Source organism: Solanum verrucosum, unplaced genomic scaffold, assembly GCF_900185275.1.
Source record: "Solanum verrucosum unplaced genomic scaffold, falcon-dt-bn FXZP01000184.1, whole genome shotgun sequence".
NCBI classification, from domain to species: Eukaryota; Viridiplantae; Streptophyta; class Magnoliopsida; order Solanales; family Solanaceae; genus Solanum; species Solanum verrucosum.
In genome coordinates this window covers 698,000-718,610 of record NW_026020302.1, presented here as the reverse complement: position 1 = coordinate 718,610, position 20,611 = coordinate 698,000, and the positions used below count along the sequence as shown (strand labels likewise).

At 34.3% G+C, this 20,611-nt stretch overlaps 2 protein-coding genes across 2 annotated transcripts; both read left to right on the top strand.

Annotated features, from left to right (window-relative positions):
• The first annotated feature begins 375 nt into the window (after positions 1-375).
• On the top strand, positions 376-12,841 carry LOC125834921 (phosphoglucan, water dikinase, chloroplastic). Its single transcript, XM_049514070.1, has 19 exons — positions 376-824; positions 1,836-2,451; positions 3,716-3,802; positions 3,877-4,008; positions 4,856-4,981; positions 5,103-5,281; positions 5,962-6,046; positions 7,671-7,838; positions 7,928-7,980; positions 8,264-8,472; positions 8,561-8,679; positions 9,275-9,345; positions 9,480-9,597; positions 9,976-10,062; positions 10,172-10,258; positions 10,658-10,734; positions 10,837-11,002; positions 11,150-11,261; positions 11,627-12,841. Exons 1-19 carry the CDS (start codon positions 613-615, stop codon positions 12,529-12,531), a joined length of 3,609 nt encoding a protein of 1,202 aa, XP_049370027.1. The 5' UTR covers positions 376-612; the 3' UTR covers positions 12,532-12,841.
• A 1,219-nt stretch (positions 12,842-14,060) lies between these two features.
• Positions 14,061-17,447, top strand: LOC125834874 (uncharacterized). Its single transcript, XM_049514026.1, has 6 exons — positions 14,061-14,397; positions 14,548-14,691; positions 14,891-15,079; positions 15,267-15,344; positions 15,646-16,100; positions 16,827-17,447. The coding sequence occupies exons 1-6, from the start codon at positions 14,061-14,063 to the stop codon at positions 17,445-17,447; spliced, it is 1,824 nt and encodes a 607-aa protein (XP_049369983.1).
• The last annotated feature ends 3,164 nt before the right edge of the window (positions 17,448-20,611 follow it).

Sequence of the window (20,611 nt, the reverse complement as noted above, 5' to 3'; positions counted from 1 at the left end):
GAATGTACCAAACATTACATGTAATCATTCTCAATGCTAATAATATCTTCTTTCTCTTGAGTTGCAATAGTCCGCAATTCTCATGTAAATATATAACTTATAAACTAATAATCATGATCCTATTAACCTAGAATATGCTACTCAAAATTTAAAATTATTTATGGCCTTGACCTATATATATTTAAAAAACTCTCAAAAGTGCAGTGCTTTTTGAGATTAACTAATAAAAGGAGTAAGTCATATATATTTAGTATACTTTTTTATAGCTTTAGTTCTATCTGATTATGTCCCTTGTCATGTATAGTTAAAAAATGAAATTCGTGAAAAAAATGATAATTTAGGTATTAGAATAAAAAGATCTAACAATTGGCATGTGACACCTATCCACAAATGGAGGGTCCTTCTTTACTACACTCTTTACAATCCCATGATTGTTCCATTCCAAGTTGCTATTTTTTTATAATAATTTTGTAAGATCGCTCCTAGGAATTTGTATTTTTTATATATACTTCTCTTTGATTCTACTCTACCTCTAAAAGCTAATCTTTTCTCTCTTAAATCAGTCAATTTCAAGCATCAGTATACAATTTTCACTGTTAATGTGCTTTAATAATGGATTCTATGCATCTGTCACACTGTTATTCAGCTCTAAATGTGAAAAAGAGACAACCCCAGATCAAGATTTCGAAGCAATTCAACGTTGTTCATCAGATAAGTCATAAAAGTGTGAGAAATTTGACCCTTTTGCCTACAAGAAATTTGGGTTTTTTCATGGATCGTAGGGTTAAAGGAATTGTCTGTGGGGTATCTTCTGTTGAAACCAGGTACCCTGTTTTTCGTTTCTTTGAATTTGTTTTTATTGAGGTGGCTTATAGTGTGTTTAGTTTGAATTAAAGATCAAAACTTTCACATAAGTTCTTTATAATTTGGAAAAAGAAGTTTGTTTGTTTGTGTGTTTGAGTTTATTTTATGAGAATGGTGTTTTTCTTCTGCTCCCTGTGTCCTTTTTTAGGTGTCTTTAAGTTTGTTTTGGAAGTACAAAGTTTTCACCTTGAATACTTAATAATTTTGTAGAGAAATGGTGGGCACATATTAAATTGAAATTAATATGATATCGAAAAGTTAAGCTTAATTTGTATTAAAGGTCGAAACTTTCACCTTATTTCTTCATCATTTGGTAAAAGAATTTTTTGTGTGTGTGTTTAAATTTGTTCTCTGAGAATTCTGTTTTCTTCTACTCCCTCTGGCCATTTTTTAGTGTCTTTAAGTTTGATTATAAAGCTTAAAGTTTTCACCTTGAATACTTAATTATTCGGAGAAAATGGAGGGCACCTATTGAATAGAAATTGATATGATGTCGAATTGTTAAGCTTTAGTTGCAGAAGACTCTGTGTATTGTGAGTATTTGATGTTCAAATTTTTGTAATTTTGATCTTAAAGACAGCTTAGTGCAGTCAATTTGGGATAGAGTGCTAGTTTTATTGCCTTTGTAAATTAGATAGGAAATGCGTTGAGTAATGTGATACTATAGCGATATTAGGGATATGGTACTGCCAGACCTTGGTACTATTTCTCAAGTAGATGGAGCAACCGTGAAGTTCCACTGTCTCCCGAGTTAAGTTTTCTGTGTTGGCTTAACTGCCTCAACCTTGGTAGTCTTCAGTTCTTGTTTTAAGTCATTACTCATTCTATTATACCCCAATTATACATGGCAAAAATAAATGAATTATGTTATTGTACACCAATTGTATTATGTGGTTCAGCAAAATCATTGATTTTATTTCACAGATCTAAGAATAGTGGGTTTTCCTTCACTAAAATTTTCTTTGATGCAGGAAAAACCAAAATAAAGGAAAGAATAAAAATAATTCTGGATCATCTAGTGAGAAGGTTCAGCTACGTTTTCGGCTTGATCACCAAGTCGAATATGGGGAGCACATTGCAGTTTTGGGATCGGCCAAAGAATTAGGGTCCTGGAAGAAGAATATAATGATGGATTGGACAGAAAATGGATGGATTGGTGAATTGGACGTACGATCTGGCGAGACTCTTGAGTATAAGTTTGTAATTGTTGGTAAGGACAAGAAAATGTTATGGGAAAACGGCAGTAATCGGATCTTGAAGCTACCAGAAGGAGGAAGCTTTGAACTGGTCTGTCAATGGAATGTGACAGATGAGCCTGTGAATTTGTTGCCATTGGATCCATTTGAGGTAGAGAAGGGAGTGGAAGAGACAAGTGATAATGGAGCTAAAATTACTAGCCAGGCAGCTGTTCCTGACGTAGTAACAAGTCCGTTTGTGGAGCAATGGCAAGGGAGGGCTGCATCTTTTGTACGTTCAAACGACCAGCTGGATTCTGATAAAAACAGGAAGTGGGACACATCAGGTCTCACCGGAATTTCCCTAAAGCTTGTTGAAGGTGATAAAAATGCTCGGAATTGGTGGCGGAAGGTGAGAAGATGGATTAGATCTTGTCTTGATGGCATGTTTGCATTCTGGAAATTGACTGTGCCATAAAAGAATTACTTCTGTGCAAGATAGCATCACAGTGCATTTCTGCTATTTATTTTCTGTAATTCATCAATCTGCATTATTGGTATCCTCACTATTGCATAAGTTTTTTAAGCTCACTCACCACTGGTGTGTGAAGTCCTCCAAGTGTGTCTCCTTTTAACTATGGGGATATCTATATATATATATATATATAGATATATACATATATTTGTATCAATATATATTTGCTAGCCCTCATGATGATTAATGAGTGGAGAAATGGTACGAAGGAAGAGAAGGAATGAGCAAAGAGGGAAGGAAATAACTTTCCTTGCTTTCTGTCTAAGATCAAGTGGTCACAGAGGGAAGTTGGAGAGATATGTTTCCAGGAGATTGAGAGTTATTTTTTTGTAGAACGAGCACTTGGTTCTTATGCAAATTGACTAATGAACTAAGATATTCTCTTCTTTCAGTTTTATTTGTTGCTAAGTAGTCCATGGAGAAATCGATTGCTCTCCATTTGGTGGTCTACTATACTACAAATTGCTTTTTATCCATCAGATTAACACACCAAAACATATCTTGAGCTAGTTATGCGAAAGTGCATTTTCTTGTGCTTAGATGAAGCTTAAATTTGTTGTTCAGCTACATCAATAAGGATGGGAGAACTGTTACTTCATATTAGATTTAGATTATTGTTATTCTTTGCCTTATTACTGGTTCTCATTAGAGATACAGTGTGGAATAGCAGCAGCCCAAACAGAGAAACGGAGGAAACATGAGCTTTTAAAAACTAAAACTTCCTAGCATAATGCCAGTCAGTTGGCTGTGTATGAACTCATAATTCGTAGCAAATTGGCATCTATTTGAAATATTCCCCTTTTCTCATTCTGTTTACTTTACTAATTTGATTATATGTTGCAGAGCTGAAGGTCAGAAAAAATTCTGAGTCCTTAACTTTTTCCTTATCTAAAGGTAGTTTTAGTCTTTATCAATTGGAGATAACTAAATATACTTTTTGAACAATGGTAGATTGCGTGGTTAAAAAATAGCTGGTTGAAGAGAGGTAACACCAGAACTAAAGCATGAGAAGTGATGTTATTCTTTATTAATTGCAATTCTTGTGGTTTGTTACTTATCCATTTCGTGAAAAGGTTCTAACTTAAGATTTGTCTACATCTCTTTAAAATTAATAGTCTTCATGTTTTTTTACCCTTTTTAGCTTGAGGTTGTTCGAGAACTCGTTGTTGAAAACATGGATAGTTCACATCGCTTGGAGGCTCTTACGTATGCAGCTGTCTATCTAAAGGTCTCATCTATTTTTAGATGACTTGCTTGATTTGATTGATTTCTATCCCTACTGAATATTACTCTTGGGTGCAGTGGATAAACACAGGGCAAATTCCTTGCCTTGAAGATGGGGGTCACCACCGACCAAATAGGCACGCAGAGATTTCCAGGCTTATATTTCGTGAAGTAGAAAAAGTCTTGAGCAGGAGAGACACTACGCTTCAGGTGTTCAATCGTTAAGTGCACTCATTACGCTTATTTTAATTTTTATTATGTCTTTGGATTCTGGAACACGTTGGTTGCTCTTGAGAAGTTAATTTTGATCCGTTGAACTGGTTCAATTTGTTCTGCCAATTCTTATTTGATCTGTTAAGTGGTGGTACTTATTTGGTGACAGTAAATCATAGGTGACTGGAAATCTCAACAAGGTCGAGGGTCGGCCCACTATCCACTGAGTTTCAAACTGTGCTTACTGGCCCTCAGGAATTCTCGGTTAGAAAAAAATGTGACTGGAAATAACACAAATGTAACTTCAGTGTGGACGTGGCAGTAGATATTGACCTCTTTAGTATTTTGTGTCAGAAGAATTCAGTTGATCTATGTTTTATTCATTGAATTTTTATTTAGAGCAACTACTCTGAAGAGAAAATGTTATTGCTTCTACAATTGAGCTAATTCTGTGGTTCAGTTTTTTTTCTTAATAATAAAATCAGCTATGCTTTTTGAATAAAGAAGGGTCTGAACTTCTGAGTTCTGACTGCTATTCTTTCTTAAATCTCATTAATATAGTTAGAAAATTCCCTCGACAAGGTAACAATTGGTCAATATGAGCTCTTGCTTCAAAATATTATTAGCCCATACATCTACTGTCTGTAAATATGATTATGAGATTTAAAGCTTGTGAGTTGAAATGCAAACAAAAAAGGTAACTTGGGAACAGCATGTGGGAAGTTGAAAGGTAGTTAGAAAAATCATTGCTCTGTACTTTGTGGATATGAGTCAGTCATTAGCTTGTTCTCGAGCTTTGCCTTAGTTTTGAGTGGCTTAGAAAAGTTCTATTCAATATATGCAGGAAATACTTGTTATCCGGAAGATGCAACCGTGCTTGCCTTCTTTTAAAGCAGAATTCACTGCATCTGTTCCTTTAACAAGAATCAGGGACATCGCTCATAGGAATGATATTCCGCATGATCTTAAGGTTGTATTTTGAGCAGCTACCAAATATTTATTTTCAATTTTTCCTTGCATTCTCAATATTTCCATGTTTATTACACAATATTATCTATCGTTCTTGCTATTAAAAATTAACCTTCCTTCAGCAAGAGATCAAACATACTATACAAAACAAACTCCATAGAAATGCTGGCCCTGAAGATCTAGTATCCACAGAAGCAATGCTCGAAAGAATTACCAAGCAACCTGGACAATATAGTGAGGCATTTGTAGAACAATTCAAGATTTTCCACAATGAACTAAAAGATTTCTTCAATGCTGGGAGGTATGACCTTTATCTGTTAGTTGTTTCAAAATATTTGATTTCTGCACAAAAAGTCAGTCCTGATGTGGAATAAAAAGGAGATGAGTTTAGTAGATCGACTAATCAAGTCGTAGCATGCATTTGGTCCAGTTCCATTATTTTGTAAAATAGGCTTCTTCACTTGCTAGATAATAGTATCTCCCCAGTATGTTGTTCCTCAATTTCTTCCTGAATTGTTTTTCTCTTTCCTATATTAATTTTTTTCTACCTTGCAGTACCCTCACTTAATCAATTGAGAGGTATCTAGACATGTCTGAGAGATCAGTTGGTATCATGATGTATGAACTTCACTGTTTGCTATCACACGTGCAAATGTGGTTCTCTCCCATGGAGAAAAGAGAAGTGGATTGAGTGCATTATTATAGAGTCGTTTTAAAGATATTGTTAAGTAACTCTTAGTCTGATTAAATGTGCTCTTTGACAGTGAAGAAAAATGATTTAGGTGCATGTTATAAAATTTTCTCATCCTGCAAAATTGGTCACCCTTCAAGGGATATGTTTCTTCAGTACCAAATGCCAAATTATGAAAGTCTGTATGATTTGCACGGAATTGATTAGTTGGAGTATGTTCCTATAAAAATGCTTGCACACTGGAAAATGAAATTTGCTTGACATGACATCTTTCTGTTCTTTCTTTTCAGTCTTGATGAACAACTGGAATCTATAGGAGAATCACTCGATGGAAGTAGCTTGTCAATGCTTTCATCATTCTTGGAGTCCAAAAAGGTCAGTGTATTTGTTTTGGTGATAGCTCTACCTAAGACAAGCTCCAAAGTTTTTGCTAATACGCTGTGATTTTTAGCAATAACTGTGTGTTCTTTGCTATAATGAATGTAGTTTAAACTGTTAGTTAGGTATTTGTGTACATAAATATGACTTAGATGTAATATAGTGAAGGTTTACGAGCTGCTCTGGGCTTCTTTCATCTCTCTCAATTCATATGGGTCACTGACTCTGATCCGTACCCACTCTTCAACCATCTCTCCGCTCCAAGTCCCCTCTTCAGCCTATTCTCTGTCTCTCTACCTTAAACCCACTATCTTCTAAACAAAAGGAAAAAGGTAAAAAAGAAAAAACAAGAAAAAAAAGGAAAATCTTCCACCCACATGTAAACATAGAATCTGTTTACACATGTGGCATGCGGGAAGGTGTAGGAGAATGCATTGTCCCCACGATCGTGTAAGGATTTCTAAAAGAGTTTATAATGTCATGGGTGACGCCATCGATAGCTTTAAGGTTTTGGGTTCGATGCTCAGATTATATCATAATATTAAAGCAAGAAATGTATGAATAATGATTCAAAATAGAATAGATTCATTATGGAGCAAGACCACTAACAAACCATTGCATAAAAAACCAAGTTCTTCCTGTAACTTAACAATTACCAAACATTACTTATTCTAGAACTAAAGATATTTTAAGTTAATGCTCTTTGCATGACATACAATTAATATCACAACCCTAAGTGTAGGTTACTTAATCCCAAGTTACTAAGTTCAAAAAGTGTAGGTTACTTAATCAATCAAAAGTCAGGATTTAAAACCTATTAAACTTTATTGTTATAGTGGCATTAAATATGTCTTTCATCTTTACATTTATTTGGTCATCAAGATGTGCAAGGATCCCTGTTTTTCTTTGAGTAGCCTTCTGCTAACAAAAGTTTAGTTTCTTCATTTCAATGGTTCATTAGTATACTCTTTTCTTTTAATTTGCTAGTTAGGAAAAAATTAGCTATAAGACTGGAGAAGTTAAGGCAGACCTATGGTGAAACTAGTAGAAATATCAACCTGGGTAAGACCCTCCATTTTTTTTAGCATGTGGTGTTTTCATCTTTTTGAAGGAAATTGTTTTGTTACATTGTGTGTATATGTAAAACCATAAAGCCCATTCTATGCACCATACCTAATGTGATTTGAATTTCATGTCAGAGTTCTTGTTCTGAGCGTTTTGGAGAGTATGTTCCATTCGCTTAAATCTTTTCCTCTTCAAGTTTCTGGTTTGTTTCACACGTTTGACTATCCCGACTTTGGTGTCTTACCTTCAGGATTACTCGGCAGTCTCAGGCTATGATTGATACCCTTGCCTTACTTAGTGACTTAAAAAAGGAAAAAAAAGATACTTCTTGCTGAGTGGTGAAAATTTTATCTAGTTTGTTTGCGATGACATGCATCTTTAGCTTTCTATAGACCCTATGTTTCCTTGAAGAGAAAGCATATACGAATTTTGCAGCCTCAATTGTTTAATCAATTAGTGTTGGCCTCTTGATTTTTTCCTGTAAGCAAGGATCTCTTAGTTGGATAATTCCTATTATTAAAACTGATGTTGATTCTGGTTTCGGCGTCTCTCCCAGGAATTGGCTAGATTGGATGAAAAACATAATGTTTCAGAGACTGAAAGAACTGGAATTCTAGTCAGGACTATTAACTCTCTGAATGCTCTTCGTGAAGTAATTGCCAAGGGTCTTGAAAGTGGCCTCCGAAATGATGCTCCGGATGCTTCAATAGCTATGCGTCAGAAGGTATGAATTGCTTAAATGCACCAACACTAAAGTTGTCATTGATTCCTGTTACTTGAATCATCCAATACTTCCAACTTGTCATTGTGCAGTGGCGTCTCTGCGAAATCGGGCTTGAAGACTATGCATTTGTTCTTTTGAGCAGGTATACTCTGAATACCCTATATGTATGGAAGGAACATATGGGTGCATTGCAGGGGAAGGACATTGGTCCATTTCGCATTATATTTTCCCTTTTTCCTGGCAGTAAAAGATTCTAAAAAAGTAAAGTTGAGGATAGGTTGATCAATTAAACATAACAGTATTTTATTGTCTTGATGGATCCTCTTTTTCATTTTAGCATCAGTTGCTTATGGTTATATGCTTACCATTTATTATTATTACAATCTTTTTTTGTCCCGATCTAAGAAATTTTCTTCGAAATATAGGTTTGTGAATGCAGTTGAAGCTCTAGGTGGAGCTGATTGGCTTGCAGAGAATGTAACAGTGAAAAACGTTAGTTCTTGGAATGATCCAATTGGAGCACTTACAGTTGGAATCCAACAGCTAGGTATATCTGGTTGGAAGCCCGAGGAATGCAAAGCTGTTGGAAATGAACTTTTGTCATGGAAAGAAAGGGGTATTTCAGAAATTGAAGGTATCTTATTGTCATCAATGATTTATCATGCGTGCAATAAAGAATGCATCAGCAATCCTGAAAATTTTTGGGCTTATCCTAACTGAAGGCAGCGAAGATGGTAAGACTATATGGGCATTAAGACTAAAAGCGACTCTTGATAGAAGTCGAAGGTTAACTGAGGAGTATTCCGAGACACTTCTCCAAATATTCCCTGAAAAAGTACAGGTATAACAGCTTTTTGGAAAATAAATTATTTCCTCAGTTTTAATTTGCTCGTCTTACTTTCCTTTTTAGTCCGTTTAAAATTTAAAAAAGAATGATTCTTTTCTTTTTTGGCAACTCTTTAATTCTAACTTTCCACATGACATGCTTAAGACCACAAGATTAAAGGCATTTTGATATCTTTAGCTTAAAACCACAAGATTCAAAAATCTTCCTTACTTTCTTTAACCACAAAGTCAAAACCAAACAAACAAATTGAAACGTAGGGAGTACTTCAGAACACAGTAGTGGCTTCTAAGCTTTCAGTTTTTCTCGTGGTACCGGTTTAGCTATTATTTTCAGTTCTTGTGTAAATTTGTGTTATTATTCACTAGTTTGGAATTATTATTTTTAAAAACTCCATTATATGTGGCATGCCTGTAAGCTATCCAAATTGGACAGTTACATTTGGACCACATGATGATATGGATTAGCTAAGTCAGTTGGAAGGAAATTGGTTTTCCTATATCAGCCCTTATTTTATTCAGTGTCATTGACATGCTTGTTAGTTAAGAGATATATAAATTGGGATTTGAACTGAGTTTATATGTTCTTGCAGATTTTAGGAAAATCTTTGGGGATTCCTGAAAATACTGTCAGAACATTCACTGAAGCTGAAATTCGAGCAGGGTATGATTGGACAAATATTTTATTGTTCTGAATAGAGTTGCTCCAATCTTTTTCTTCTTATTTCTCTGTCTGATAGAAGATGTTACTATAAGTTAACAAAGTGCCTAACTTTGTAAAATACATGCAATTTGTAGTGTGGTTTTTCAGGTTTCGAAGCTTGCTACACTACTTTTGAAGGCTGTTAGAAGGACAATTGGGTCTTCGGGATGGGATGTTCTCGTTCCAGGAGATGCTTTTGGAGAGCTAATACAGGTAAATATTATATTGTCAATCTCTTATTCCAGCAATTTATTTATATATTTAGAGCTCTAGCTGGTATTTGCACAACAATTGTTTAATTTTCTCGAAATGTGAGCGCAAGCTGGCCCAGGGTTATAAAAAAGATTTGGTTTATTTGCTAGAAGTAAGATTTTTTGTCACAAAAGAGTCTAGAAGAATTCATTCTGATCAAGCAACGAAGCACTTAGGTTTATCTGAATGCTTGCAGTGTAATTTCTTCTATCCAGTTCAGTACTAGTTCTATGTTTTGACCTTAACTCTATGTTGTGAATTGCATCTTCTCTTTTTGAAATTTTATCCAAGGTAAAACGAGTTTAATGCTGATGTGTTGGCTGATTTCTCACATTTCAGGTGGATAGAATTATCCCCGGGACTCTACCATCATCGGCAACAGGACCTGTTATTCTTGTAGTGAACAAAGCTGATGGAGATGAAGAGGTTGCTAGCACTTCTCATCTCTATGTTGCTTCTGCAGAATCCTAAGGTATTAGAAACTTATGTATTACTCAGAGAAAGATACTGAATGGCGTTGTTGACCATCTTTCAGGTGACTGCAGCAGGGAGTAACATATCTGGAGTTGTACTTCTACAGGAGCTACCACATTTATCTCATCTAGGTGTTAGGGCCCGGCAGGCGAGTTCCAAATTTTGGCTCCATGTCCAAAAGTTAATTATAGTGTCTTGTTTTTGTTATCTATCGCGGATTAGGATAGAAGGTTAGTAGGTATTGGAGTGTTTTTTATTGTGTTTCAGTTATCACACTATTTTTGTTGTTATTATCTCCTTATTAGTTACTATGTCTTCTTAACTGTCGTTTTTACTTTTCATACCTACTTTGATTTGCTATGCTGAGGGTCCTTAGGAAACAACCTCCCTACCTCCACAAGGTAGGGGTAAGGTCTGTGTACATTCTACCCTCTCTGGACCCTACTTGTGGGATTTCACTGGGTATGTTGTTGTTGTCCAAAAGTTAATTATAGCCTTTCTTTTATCTGAGTGTTAGTTATAGAAGTGTTACATACTTTTGTTGCAGGAAAAGGTAGTTTTTGTGACCTGCGACGACGATGACAAAGTTTCTGATGTAAGACAACTACTAGGAAAATATGTGAGGTTATATTCTTCAAACCTTTTAACTCAGTGATGATTATAATGCTTTAGTAGTTTCTTTATTTTTTCCTTAATTTTCTTTGGTTTTTCCCTTTGTTTTTTCAGGTTAGAAGCATCATCAACTGGTGTAAAGTTAACTGCTTCTTCATCAGAGAAGGCGGGTGGTGTTTCTCCAAATAAACTTCCTTCAAGTAATACTTCTTCTGCAGGTGCAACCTCATCAGACAGCAGTGCTTCCTCAATTGCCGTCAAATCATCTCAAGTTAAAGAGGTAAATAATTGATTCCTTGCAAATAACCTTTTTGTGCAAATATGTTCTGCTTTAGTTCAGTTCCACCCCTCTTTTCTCACTTTGCTTTCTCTTTGTTCTTTCTTTTTCTATCATTTGCTTATCGAGCTGCCAAAGTTCTACTTGCAGGTTGGACCTACCAGAGGTGTTATTCCTCTTGTTGATGCAGATATACAAACCTCTGGTGCAAAAGCTGCTTCTTGTGCTCAATTAGCTTCACTGGCCACTTCTTCTACTAAAGGTAGTCTTGGTTCTTTGCAGGACAACCCTCTCTTAGTATCATCCATACTTATTATTTTCTTCTTAGTTTCTGTAGCTAAAATGTCAGTTCTGCTTAACGAACCCCCAATGATTTATTTAAAAATGAATGTTCCATGTAAATGTTTTTGCTCCCATTCTATTTTGATTTTTTTTTTCCTTTTTCCAGTTGAAATCTGGTCCCTTGCATTTCCTATGCTTGTTATACATAGTTAAATTTCGATTCTGGTCAACATTGATTGGTACATTATTTTTGCGTTTTGCTTATCATAGCATAAATGATGGATCCCATTGGTGCAATATATGTCTTTGCCTTTTCTTTTGGTCTGATGATCTATCTGATTGCAGTTTATAGTGACCAAGGTGCACCAGCATCATTTAACGTTCCTGCTGGAGCAGTTATTCCATTTGGTTCCATGGAAACGGCATTGAAAACGAACAAGTTAATGGAGACCTTCACATTGCTTGTCGAACAGATAGAAACAGCTGAAATTGATGGCGGTGAACTTGATAAACACTGTGAGGATCTCCAGAAGTTAATATCTTCTCTATTGCCTGGACAAGATGTCATTGAAAGCTTGGGAGAAGTATTTCCCGGTAATGCACGTTTAATAGTGCGTTCAAGTGCTAATGTCGAGGACTTGGCGGGGATGTCAGCAGCCGGACTTTATGATTCAATTCCTAATGTTAGCCCTTCAGATCCAATAAGGTTTGGACATGCTGTAGCCCGTGTTTGGGCCTCGTTGTATACTAGAAGAGCAGTACTGAGCCGCAGAGCTGCTGGTGTGTCCCAGAAAGATGCTACAATGGCCGTGCTAGTGCAAGAAATGCTTTCACCAGATTTATCTTTTGTCCTCCACACACTGAGCCCAACGGACAACAATCATAACTTCATTGAGGCTGAAATTGCACCTGGACTCGGTGAAACACTCGCTTCAGGAACAAGGGGTACACCGTGGCGTCTATCTAGTGGTAAATTTGACGACACAGTGCGCACACTGGCATTCGCCAACTTTAGTGAGGAGATGGTTGTAGGTGGCAATTCCCCTGCTGACGGAGAAGTTATTCTCTTGACTGTCGATTATAGCAAGAAACCTTTAACAATCGACCCCATTTTCAGACGTCAGCTTGGTCAGAGGCTTGGCGCTGTTGGTTTCTACCTAGAACGCAAGTTTGGTTCTCCTCAAGATGTCGAAGGATGTTTGGTTGGTAACGAGATTTTCATCGTGCAATCGCGACCTCAACCCCAGTGAGTTCTCGATTTTGCACTGAACTTCTTCACAATAGTGTTTGTAAAATTCAGCATCTCTCTGAGGTGTACATAGTTGATTAAATAAGCTTATACTAGTCCTATACAAGTAAAGGGGCAGCTCGGTACATTAAGCTCTCCTGTTATGTGCGAGGTCCGGAGAGGAGTCGAACCACAACAGTCTATTGTACGAGTCTTACCTTGCATTTCTGTCAGAGGCTGTTTTCCACAAGTAATTTATGAATAAATATTCTCACCCAGATTGTACAATCTGCTGGACTGGGTGAGATCATACTTTCATGTTATTATAGACATTTATAAAGTTCAATCACATATTAGTTAACTGCTTTGAATTTTTCCATTGAAATCAATGATATCAATGGTCTCTGTTACCTCTAAACACTTTTGGAGGTTTTTCTTTTGCTTGGATTTTTCATCTCAGCAGCTTCTTATATTATTTTGAGAAATTAACATAAATAGCCGTCCACCCAAAAAAAATCTGTCAGATGCATGATATATGTATATATTGGGCAGAGGCTGTAAATATTTTTGATCGAGCAACCAACTATGCGACTCCCTCCCCCTATAGTGAATGGAAGATTACAGTTTCAATGATCAAGGCTGCTTGCATTTTATGTGGCACTTTTTGCTTTTTTTAGTCTGTTTCTAAAAAGAAAGACAGATTCATTAATTAAGTTTAAACTTCTTGTTTTAACCTTCTTGACATGCTTTTACCGTCATAAAATATCATGATAGGTTTAAAATCATAAGTTCAAAAATATACTCCTGATAGGTGTAAGAAGTCTGTCTTTCATAAAGAAGTTCAAAAATATACTCGTGAATCGTGATAGGTGCAAGAAGTGTGTCTTTTTTTCGTAAACTCTATGGACAGTCAAATACCATCACTTTGGGCCCTTACATCATACTACATTCACTTTATGACTTCAATTGGTCGTCTTTCTATATCAAAAAATAGTACTTAACTACAATTAAAGTGAAATTAATACTGTTAATTCCATCTCTAGGATATGGCTTTTTGACAAAAACAGAAAAATATCTGGAAAAATGAGAAGAAGCCCCTTACCTCTTTGCTATATAAATAGTTAATTTAACTTTAAAAAGCTGAAAAGCCAACGTTTCATTTTAGATTTTCCACAAATTAATTTACTTTAATCAATAAAGTAAATGCATCTACATAAGTAAGTAGGGTAAGTAGCTTTTCTTTTTTGTTATTCCAAAGAACTAAACCTGAGCAACTTATCCACTAGTAAATATTCCAAATTACATGTATGAAATGAGGAGGTCACAGTTCGAGCTGTGGAAACAATCTCTTACAGAAATGTGTATAATCCGTGTGGTTTGGTCCTTTCTTGGACCCCGCACATAATGAGAGTTTAGTGTACTGTACCATAATTATAAAACTAATTTGTATATCCATCACAATATAAAAGTGATGGATATATACTTGCAGTGTTGTTCACTATATATATGACAAAAAAAGAACTTGGAATCCCAAGAAAAGATAGAATTAAAATGCAGAGGGACTTGAGTGACAAAGCAAGTCGAAGATCACAAGCTTACATAGCGGCATCTGAAGGGAGGTCTCTGGAAATTTTATGCGAGTTTTGGAGAGAAGAAGGTGTTTCTCCGATGGATAATCGGGGTGATACCATTCTTCACTTTCTAGCAATCCATGGTAACTTGGCGGGTTTCGAGATTCTTGATTCTAATTTGAGCATTAAAGATTTGGAAATTAGGAATAGTAATGGAGATACACCATTGCATGAAGCTGCAAAATTTGGTAAACAAGATGTGGTGGAGATGATTTTGAAGAAGGAGAAGGAGTTAGTTTTTATGCGCAACAACTTAGGTGAGTTAGGTGGTGGAGTTGGAAGCCCAGATACGGGCCGGGTTCTTCCAGACAGACTTAGTAACTTTTGCTCAAATAGTAAATTTGTTGAATGTATACTCATTCTAAAATCCAATACATAAAGTTGAAATCCTGGCTCGGCTTTTGCAGGTGAGACACCACTTTACGTAGCCGCGGCAAGTGGAGAGAAAGATGTATTTACTCTTCTGGCAAATTGTGATTTTAGTGAGGTAACTATGAAGAGGAATGATGGTAAAACTGTTCTTCATGCAACAGTAGCCCATAATTGTTATGGTAAGTTTTATATTGACAAGCGATTGAGCGGATTGAATTAAATTTGAATTTTGTGATCTTTAATTATATTGTTGCTATGTTCCACCAGTATAGGTACCTAGTAACTTTATCCATTGATCGACTAGCTAATTATTATTTTGTTCCGTAACTTTATCCATTGATCGACTAGCTAATTATTATTTTGTTCCGTGTGAAGCAGATCTAGCAATATATATTGTGAATCAATATCCTGAACTTGTTAACCAACGTGATAATGAGAAAATAAGTGCTTTGAATGTGTTGGCTACAAAGCAATTATCATTCAAGAGTGGATCTGATTATTTGTTTGAAGAAATTGGGAAGACACCTTCTGTTCCTGTTCAGATGATTGAAACTATGATCTATTCTTGTAAGCTCACATTTAATATTCCTCTACTTGTCTCGTTATACTTTGAGGTCATTCATATACTTATTATTAGTTAATCGCATCGTATTTCCCCGTGTCAAAATGCTTCGGGAAAAAATAGTCCAAATTTACTTTCTCTAATTTTGACTATGGTTATTACCTACATTTAATTTACTATTTGATGGAGCAGGTATTCCTCCTTTGTATACACAAGCTAGCACCAAAATTGTCAGCAGAAAAAGGTTTTTATTTACCAATTTTGTGTTAGGTATGCTCTCCATATAATCATCCATTATATGATTGGAATTGAATGTACCACTTTTACATTTGCTAAAATAGTATTATATTATATGCCTACTATAACATGTATAGATAACTTGATAGTGTAAAAATTATATGCGTAACTCTCCATTACAAAAACGGAATTTGTAATTTTGAAAATAAGACACGTCACCTGCTATAACATGTAAAAGTGACTTGATAGTGTAAAAATTCTTTAGATTGTCGGTAGATATTAGTCATACTCTTAATACCCTACTTTCTCACTATTATATTTCTTGTATTTTTAGGTAATTTCTGGTTACAAGTCATTGATGAAGCAAAGCAAAACCATGTTCTTGCTCTAATATTAGCAAAAATGTTGCTGGAAAATTATGATTGGAGCTATAATACTGATTACATTGTGCCAAATCCACTAATACAAGCATCAAATCTCAAAATCAATGAGTTAGTTGTTGAAATTTTGGAAATTTACCCTGAAGTTGTTGAGACATTGGATGAACAAAAGAGGAACATATTGCATATAGCAGTGGAACATAAGAATAGATTTTTGTTTGATTATTTGGTCAAAAAAGTGGCTCATATAGAAAGGATGTTGGCTGATATTGATGAAGAAGGGAATACAATATTGCATTATGCAGCAAATGTTGGGTCACCATTTAGGACATCAAGTTCAGAGCATTTTGAGGAAGTGTGGTGTGTATTGTCTGTGTTCATGATGATGTGGGGGATTCTTTGGTTTAAGGTACTTTTTTCTGTTCTTTTCTCTTTTGTGTGCATTTATGTTGTGCTAGGGATTGATCTCCTTAACGCGGTGTGAGTTGCAATCATATTGTTGGTTTCATGTTTAGGCTGACAGTCAACGTAAAACTAACTAAATTTGAGTATTCAACCATGAAGTCTTGTCTTATGATGTCATGATTGGCCTTACTAAAATTCGCCTTTTGTCTCGTGAGGACTTTGTCCAATGAATCTCGTTACTATATCTAGTTGGTACTTTTGCCCCAGTGTTGTGTTGGTCTTTAATTTTTTGCCTCTCGAGAAAAACTACATTTTCGCAGGGCATAAGTTTATATTTTCACATCATAATAACTTATGATAAGTTATGTCCTACATCCTTAACTAGGCATAAGTTCGATTGCTAAGGGCAAAAATTAACGACCAGCCTATTTGAAGGGCAAAAGTGTAATTTTTCTATCTACCCTACTCGAACCACCCTATCAGGGAGCGACAACGCCTACCATACAATGCCTCGTACAATATCAGTTAGCTAGCTGCTATTGTAGGGAAACTCTATATATATAAGTCTAGTACTACTTCAATTACCTTCAAAATCAACTACTCAAGCTCTGAATTACTAGTCCAAGTGGGAGATTGTTAGAATTAAATACTAATTTACTTTACTTTACACACGTTTATATATACAATTTTATGTTACTTTATTATGTGATTTCTAATTTTATCTTTGCAGCACGTAAAATACCACGTACATCCACGCCTATGGGACGTTAAAAACTCCAAAGGTGTAACAGCAGAAGAACTATTCGAAAAAAACCATCTACAAATACGAAAAGAAGCAGAGGACGCGATTAGAAACCTCGCGAATTCAGCTCTGATACTTGCTACTCTCCTCTGCACAGTCAATTTCGCCGCGATTTTCACAGTTCCTGGAGGATTTGATCAGAAAACTGGCCTACCAATTCTCCTCCAAAATTTGAAACGCGAACTATTGATGTTGATATTTTACTTAGGTGCAGCACTTATAAGTTCAGTAGTCACAATAGGTACATTGCTATCATTTATTCTTTGCAAATTTCATAGTGATGATTTTTACATTTCTTTGCCTATAAGGGTCATAATTGCTATGGTTTCAGTATTTTATGCCACAACATTTTCAGTTTTGGCATGTGTGCAAACACTAAATCTTGATAATATTTTTTTGAACAAAGATGTATGGTGGCTAATTATAGTTATGGTAGTTGTTGGATTTATTATGACCCTTATTTATATAGATTTAGCATTTCCAATTTTTGATTATTTGTATTATTTTGTTTCTTATTCATTTATATCCAATAAGAGAGGAGTTATGTAAGTTAAAGGTTTTGATTTAACCATGTATATTTCATGCAACTATGTTGTAAATTTTTTATTATTTGAAGGAATAAGAAGGTTGAATTGTTGCTATCACACTTTTTTTTTTTGAGTATTGAGTGATTGTTTTACTTAAGTGGCATCTGCCTGAATTTTTTGTAAGTGGTGCAACAATATGAAATGAAGTGAACTAATGGATAATTTATCATCATTATAGCTGATTTATTTAAAATGAAAGAAACGACGGGTTTTATGAATCGCCACTTAATTTTTAGAGTAAAATTAAGAAAATTATTATTTTTCAAAAGACTTTACACAATATCAAATGAAAAAGGGTTCGGGATTCATATTAGCATTTCGGAAAGAGTTTGAAAGCACCTGAAATGCCCGCTAACATGCGGTTATCCAACAATTAACTATTTGGCTAAATATATGTTTAATTAAGTTGGGAAAATAAACAAGGGAAAATTAGCAAACTAGTCACAACTCTAACATAATTATTAAATGCATCTACAATTTAAAATAATTGTTAAAAATGTCAATATTTTAGAAAATAATTGTATCCTAATATAATTATTTTTCTTTCCTTTTATTTCTCAAATCAATTCCACATTAGATTAATTTCTACACCACTATCCCATAAAAAGGAAAAAGCTTCACCCACTACATACCTACCCATCTTTCTAGGGTTTTCCCCCCATAAAACATAAAATTGTATTCAGTACTCAATTGTATCCACTACTCACTACAAATCAGCAATAAATTATTATAACACATAAATTTTGTCGATTGTATCCCAAATTAGTTATTCATTATTGGGCTACAATATATTTGTTGTATTAAAAAACACCATCTACAAAAATCAAAATTGTATCCTATACTCAATTATATCCAGTATTCAGTACAAATCAACAATAAATTATTATAACACGTATATGTTGTCGATTGTATCCCAAATTAGTTACTCATTACATAATTGTATTGGACTATATTTGTTGTATTCAAAAACACCAGCTACAAAAACAAAAAAAACACGCACTTTCATTCATTATAATCCTAGAATGGCTACAATATTTCGTAAAAAGGTCAAAATCTCCAATGTACAAACATTCCACTACATTTATCCAAAAAAAAATTCTACTCAATTTTCTAGTCAAGATTTACGAATATCAAAAATTAAATAATCAACAATTAAAAAGAATACTTAATCGTTTTTTGAGTTTTCACCGACAATATCGAACTCTAAAAAAATCTGTGGAATTGACTTTGCTATCCAAAACGATTGTTTCAAAAATCTGTCGAAGTCAATTCGACAAAGATGGAATTCAAAAAAGAGTCTACTGATTCGAAACTTGTTTTGAAAATTTTAAGAACAATGGAGAAAGACTCTTCAAAGAACAATGGATAAGAGAGACCCACTTTTGTATCTCTTTTGAATACGTAACTGATGAAAAAATTGAAAGATTTTTACCTTTTAAAAATATTTTGTCCTATGATTTTCTCTATTCTGTAACTGATGAAACTTGTATTCTTTCCAAATTAAACAAATTTTTAAAAAAATACATAACTCAACTCTTAACAAACTAAAATATTGTTGTTTTGGAAAATTGTAATCTCAAGGGGAAAGGGAAATATTAAGATCCTACTTAAGTATTATATTTTGCAAATTTATTTTTAAAAGTCTAAGAAAATGGCCGCTTACTTAATTTTGTTAAATTTAATTAGGAATGGCTATCCTTAGGAAATTGAATTGTGACAACCTCAAAACTAAAAAAAACTAGTATGCAAATGATAAGAGACACAAGTAATAAAAGATGGGCCCAAGTTTGATTTTCTGTCCGTCTGGGTAGTACTTGGGCCTGATTTTATTCTGGGGCCTTTGGCCCATTTAAGCCACTTGTTGTACATGTGCTTAGGGCGTACAAAATCGAACCGAAAATCGAGTCAAACCGGAAAAAAAACCGACTAGTGATTTGGTTTGACTTGGTTGGTATTGAAAAAAAAAACCCCTATATCGGGTTGGTTTGGTTTAACTAAAAAAAACCAACTCGAGACTAAACCAACCCGACATTATATATGTAATTTTAAAATTATATTTTATACATAAAAATATTTACCAAATATAATTTAAAATATTTCTTATTTCATAGTTTTTATCTTTTAATAATATTATTTCAAGTTCATAGATTGATAATATAAAAACTTTAAATTCAAATTAATGCAAAAAGAAAATCAATTCAACACTAAGAATGACAATAATATTGAATATTCTTTAGTTTTTTACATTGGTTTAGACAATTAAAATACAAATCTAATTTTAATTTTCCTTAAATATTTAGTAATATAACTAATCTATTAACCTTATTTTAGCATGAACTTTTAAATTATGATCATTTTCATTATGACTTTACAATATTTATTTTATATGATGATTCATTATTATTTTTTATTGAATATTTTGGTGTCATCATTACTCATCTCATATTTTTTTTATTTTCTTAAGAAAACATCTTAGAAAACATCTCAATGTTTGTATGCCTTTACCGAAAAAATTCAAAAATCTGAAAAAATCTGTCATGAATTGATTGCAAGTATTTTCTTCCATTTTTTTATTTATTAATTTTAAATACACCCAAAACACATGAATTAAATTCCCTAAAAATAATTGACATTCAATAAATATTTATTGAAGATTCAAATAGCAAAATCGTAATTGTATACGTTCAAAAACATCCACAACATGTTACGGCATGTTTTGTCCTTGCAAACAAAGACATACATGTGCATAGTTTTCAATAGTCTGTCTTTGTTTGTCAAGCATGCCGTAACTGTACATGCTCCCGATTGCTCATGTGAAACAAGGAAAAAAAAAGATTAGCAAGAAAATTGGCATTTGACGGAAAAAAAATGAATTCACATCAAAACCTTAGAGAGGAGGGGGGGGGGGGGGAGGGGGGGGAGGCTCTTCAAGAAATTAAAAAAATCACATATGGAACAAACCCTAATTATTGGTTAATAAGATTGTCCATTTTTTAACATAATCATCAAATACTGGATACAGATGTCCCTGGAACACATAACAATACATGATTCTTTAAAATTTATAAACATGAAATAAAATTATCAATCTAACAATCTGGGATCTTCTTTAAATGCGAAAAGAAA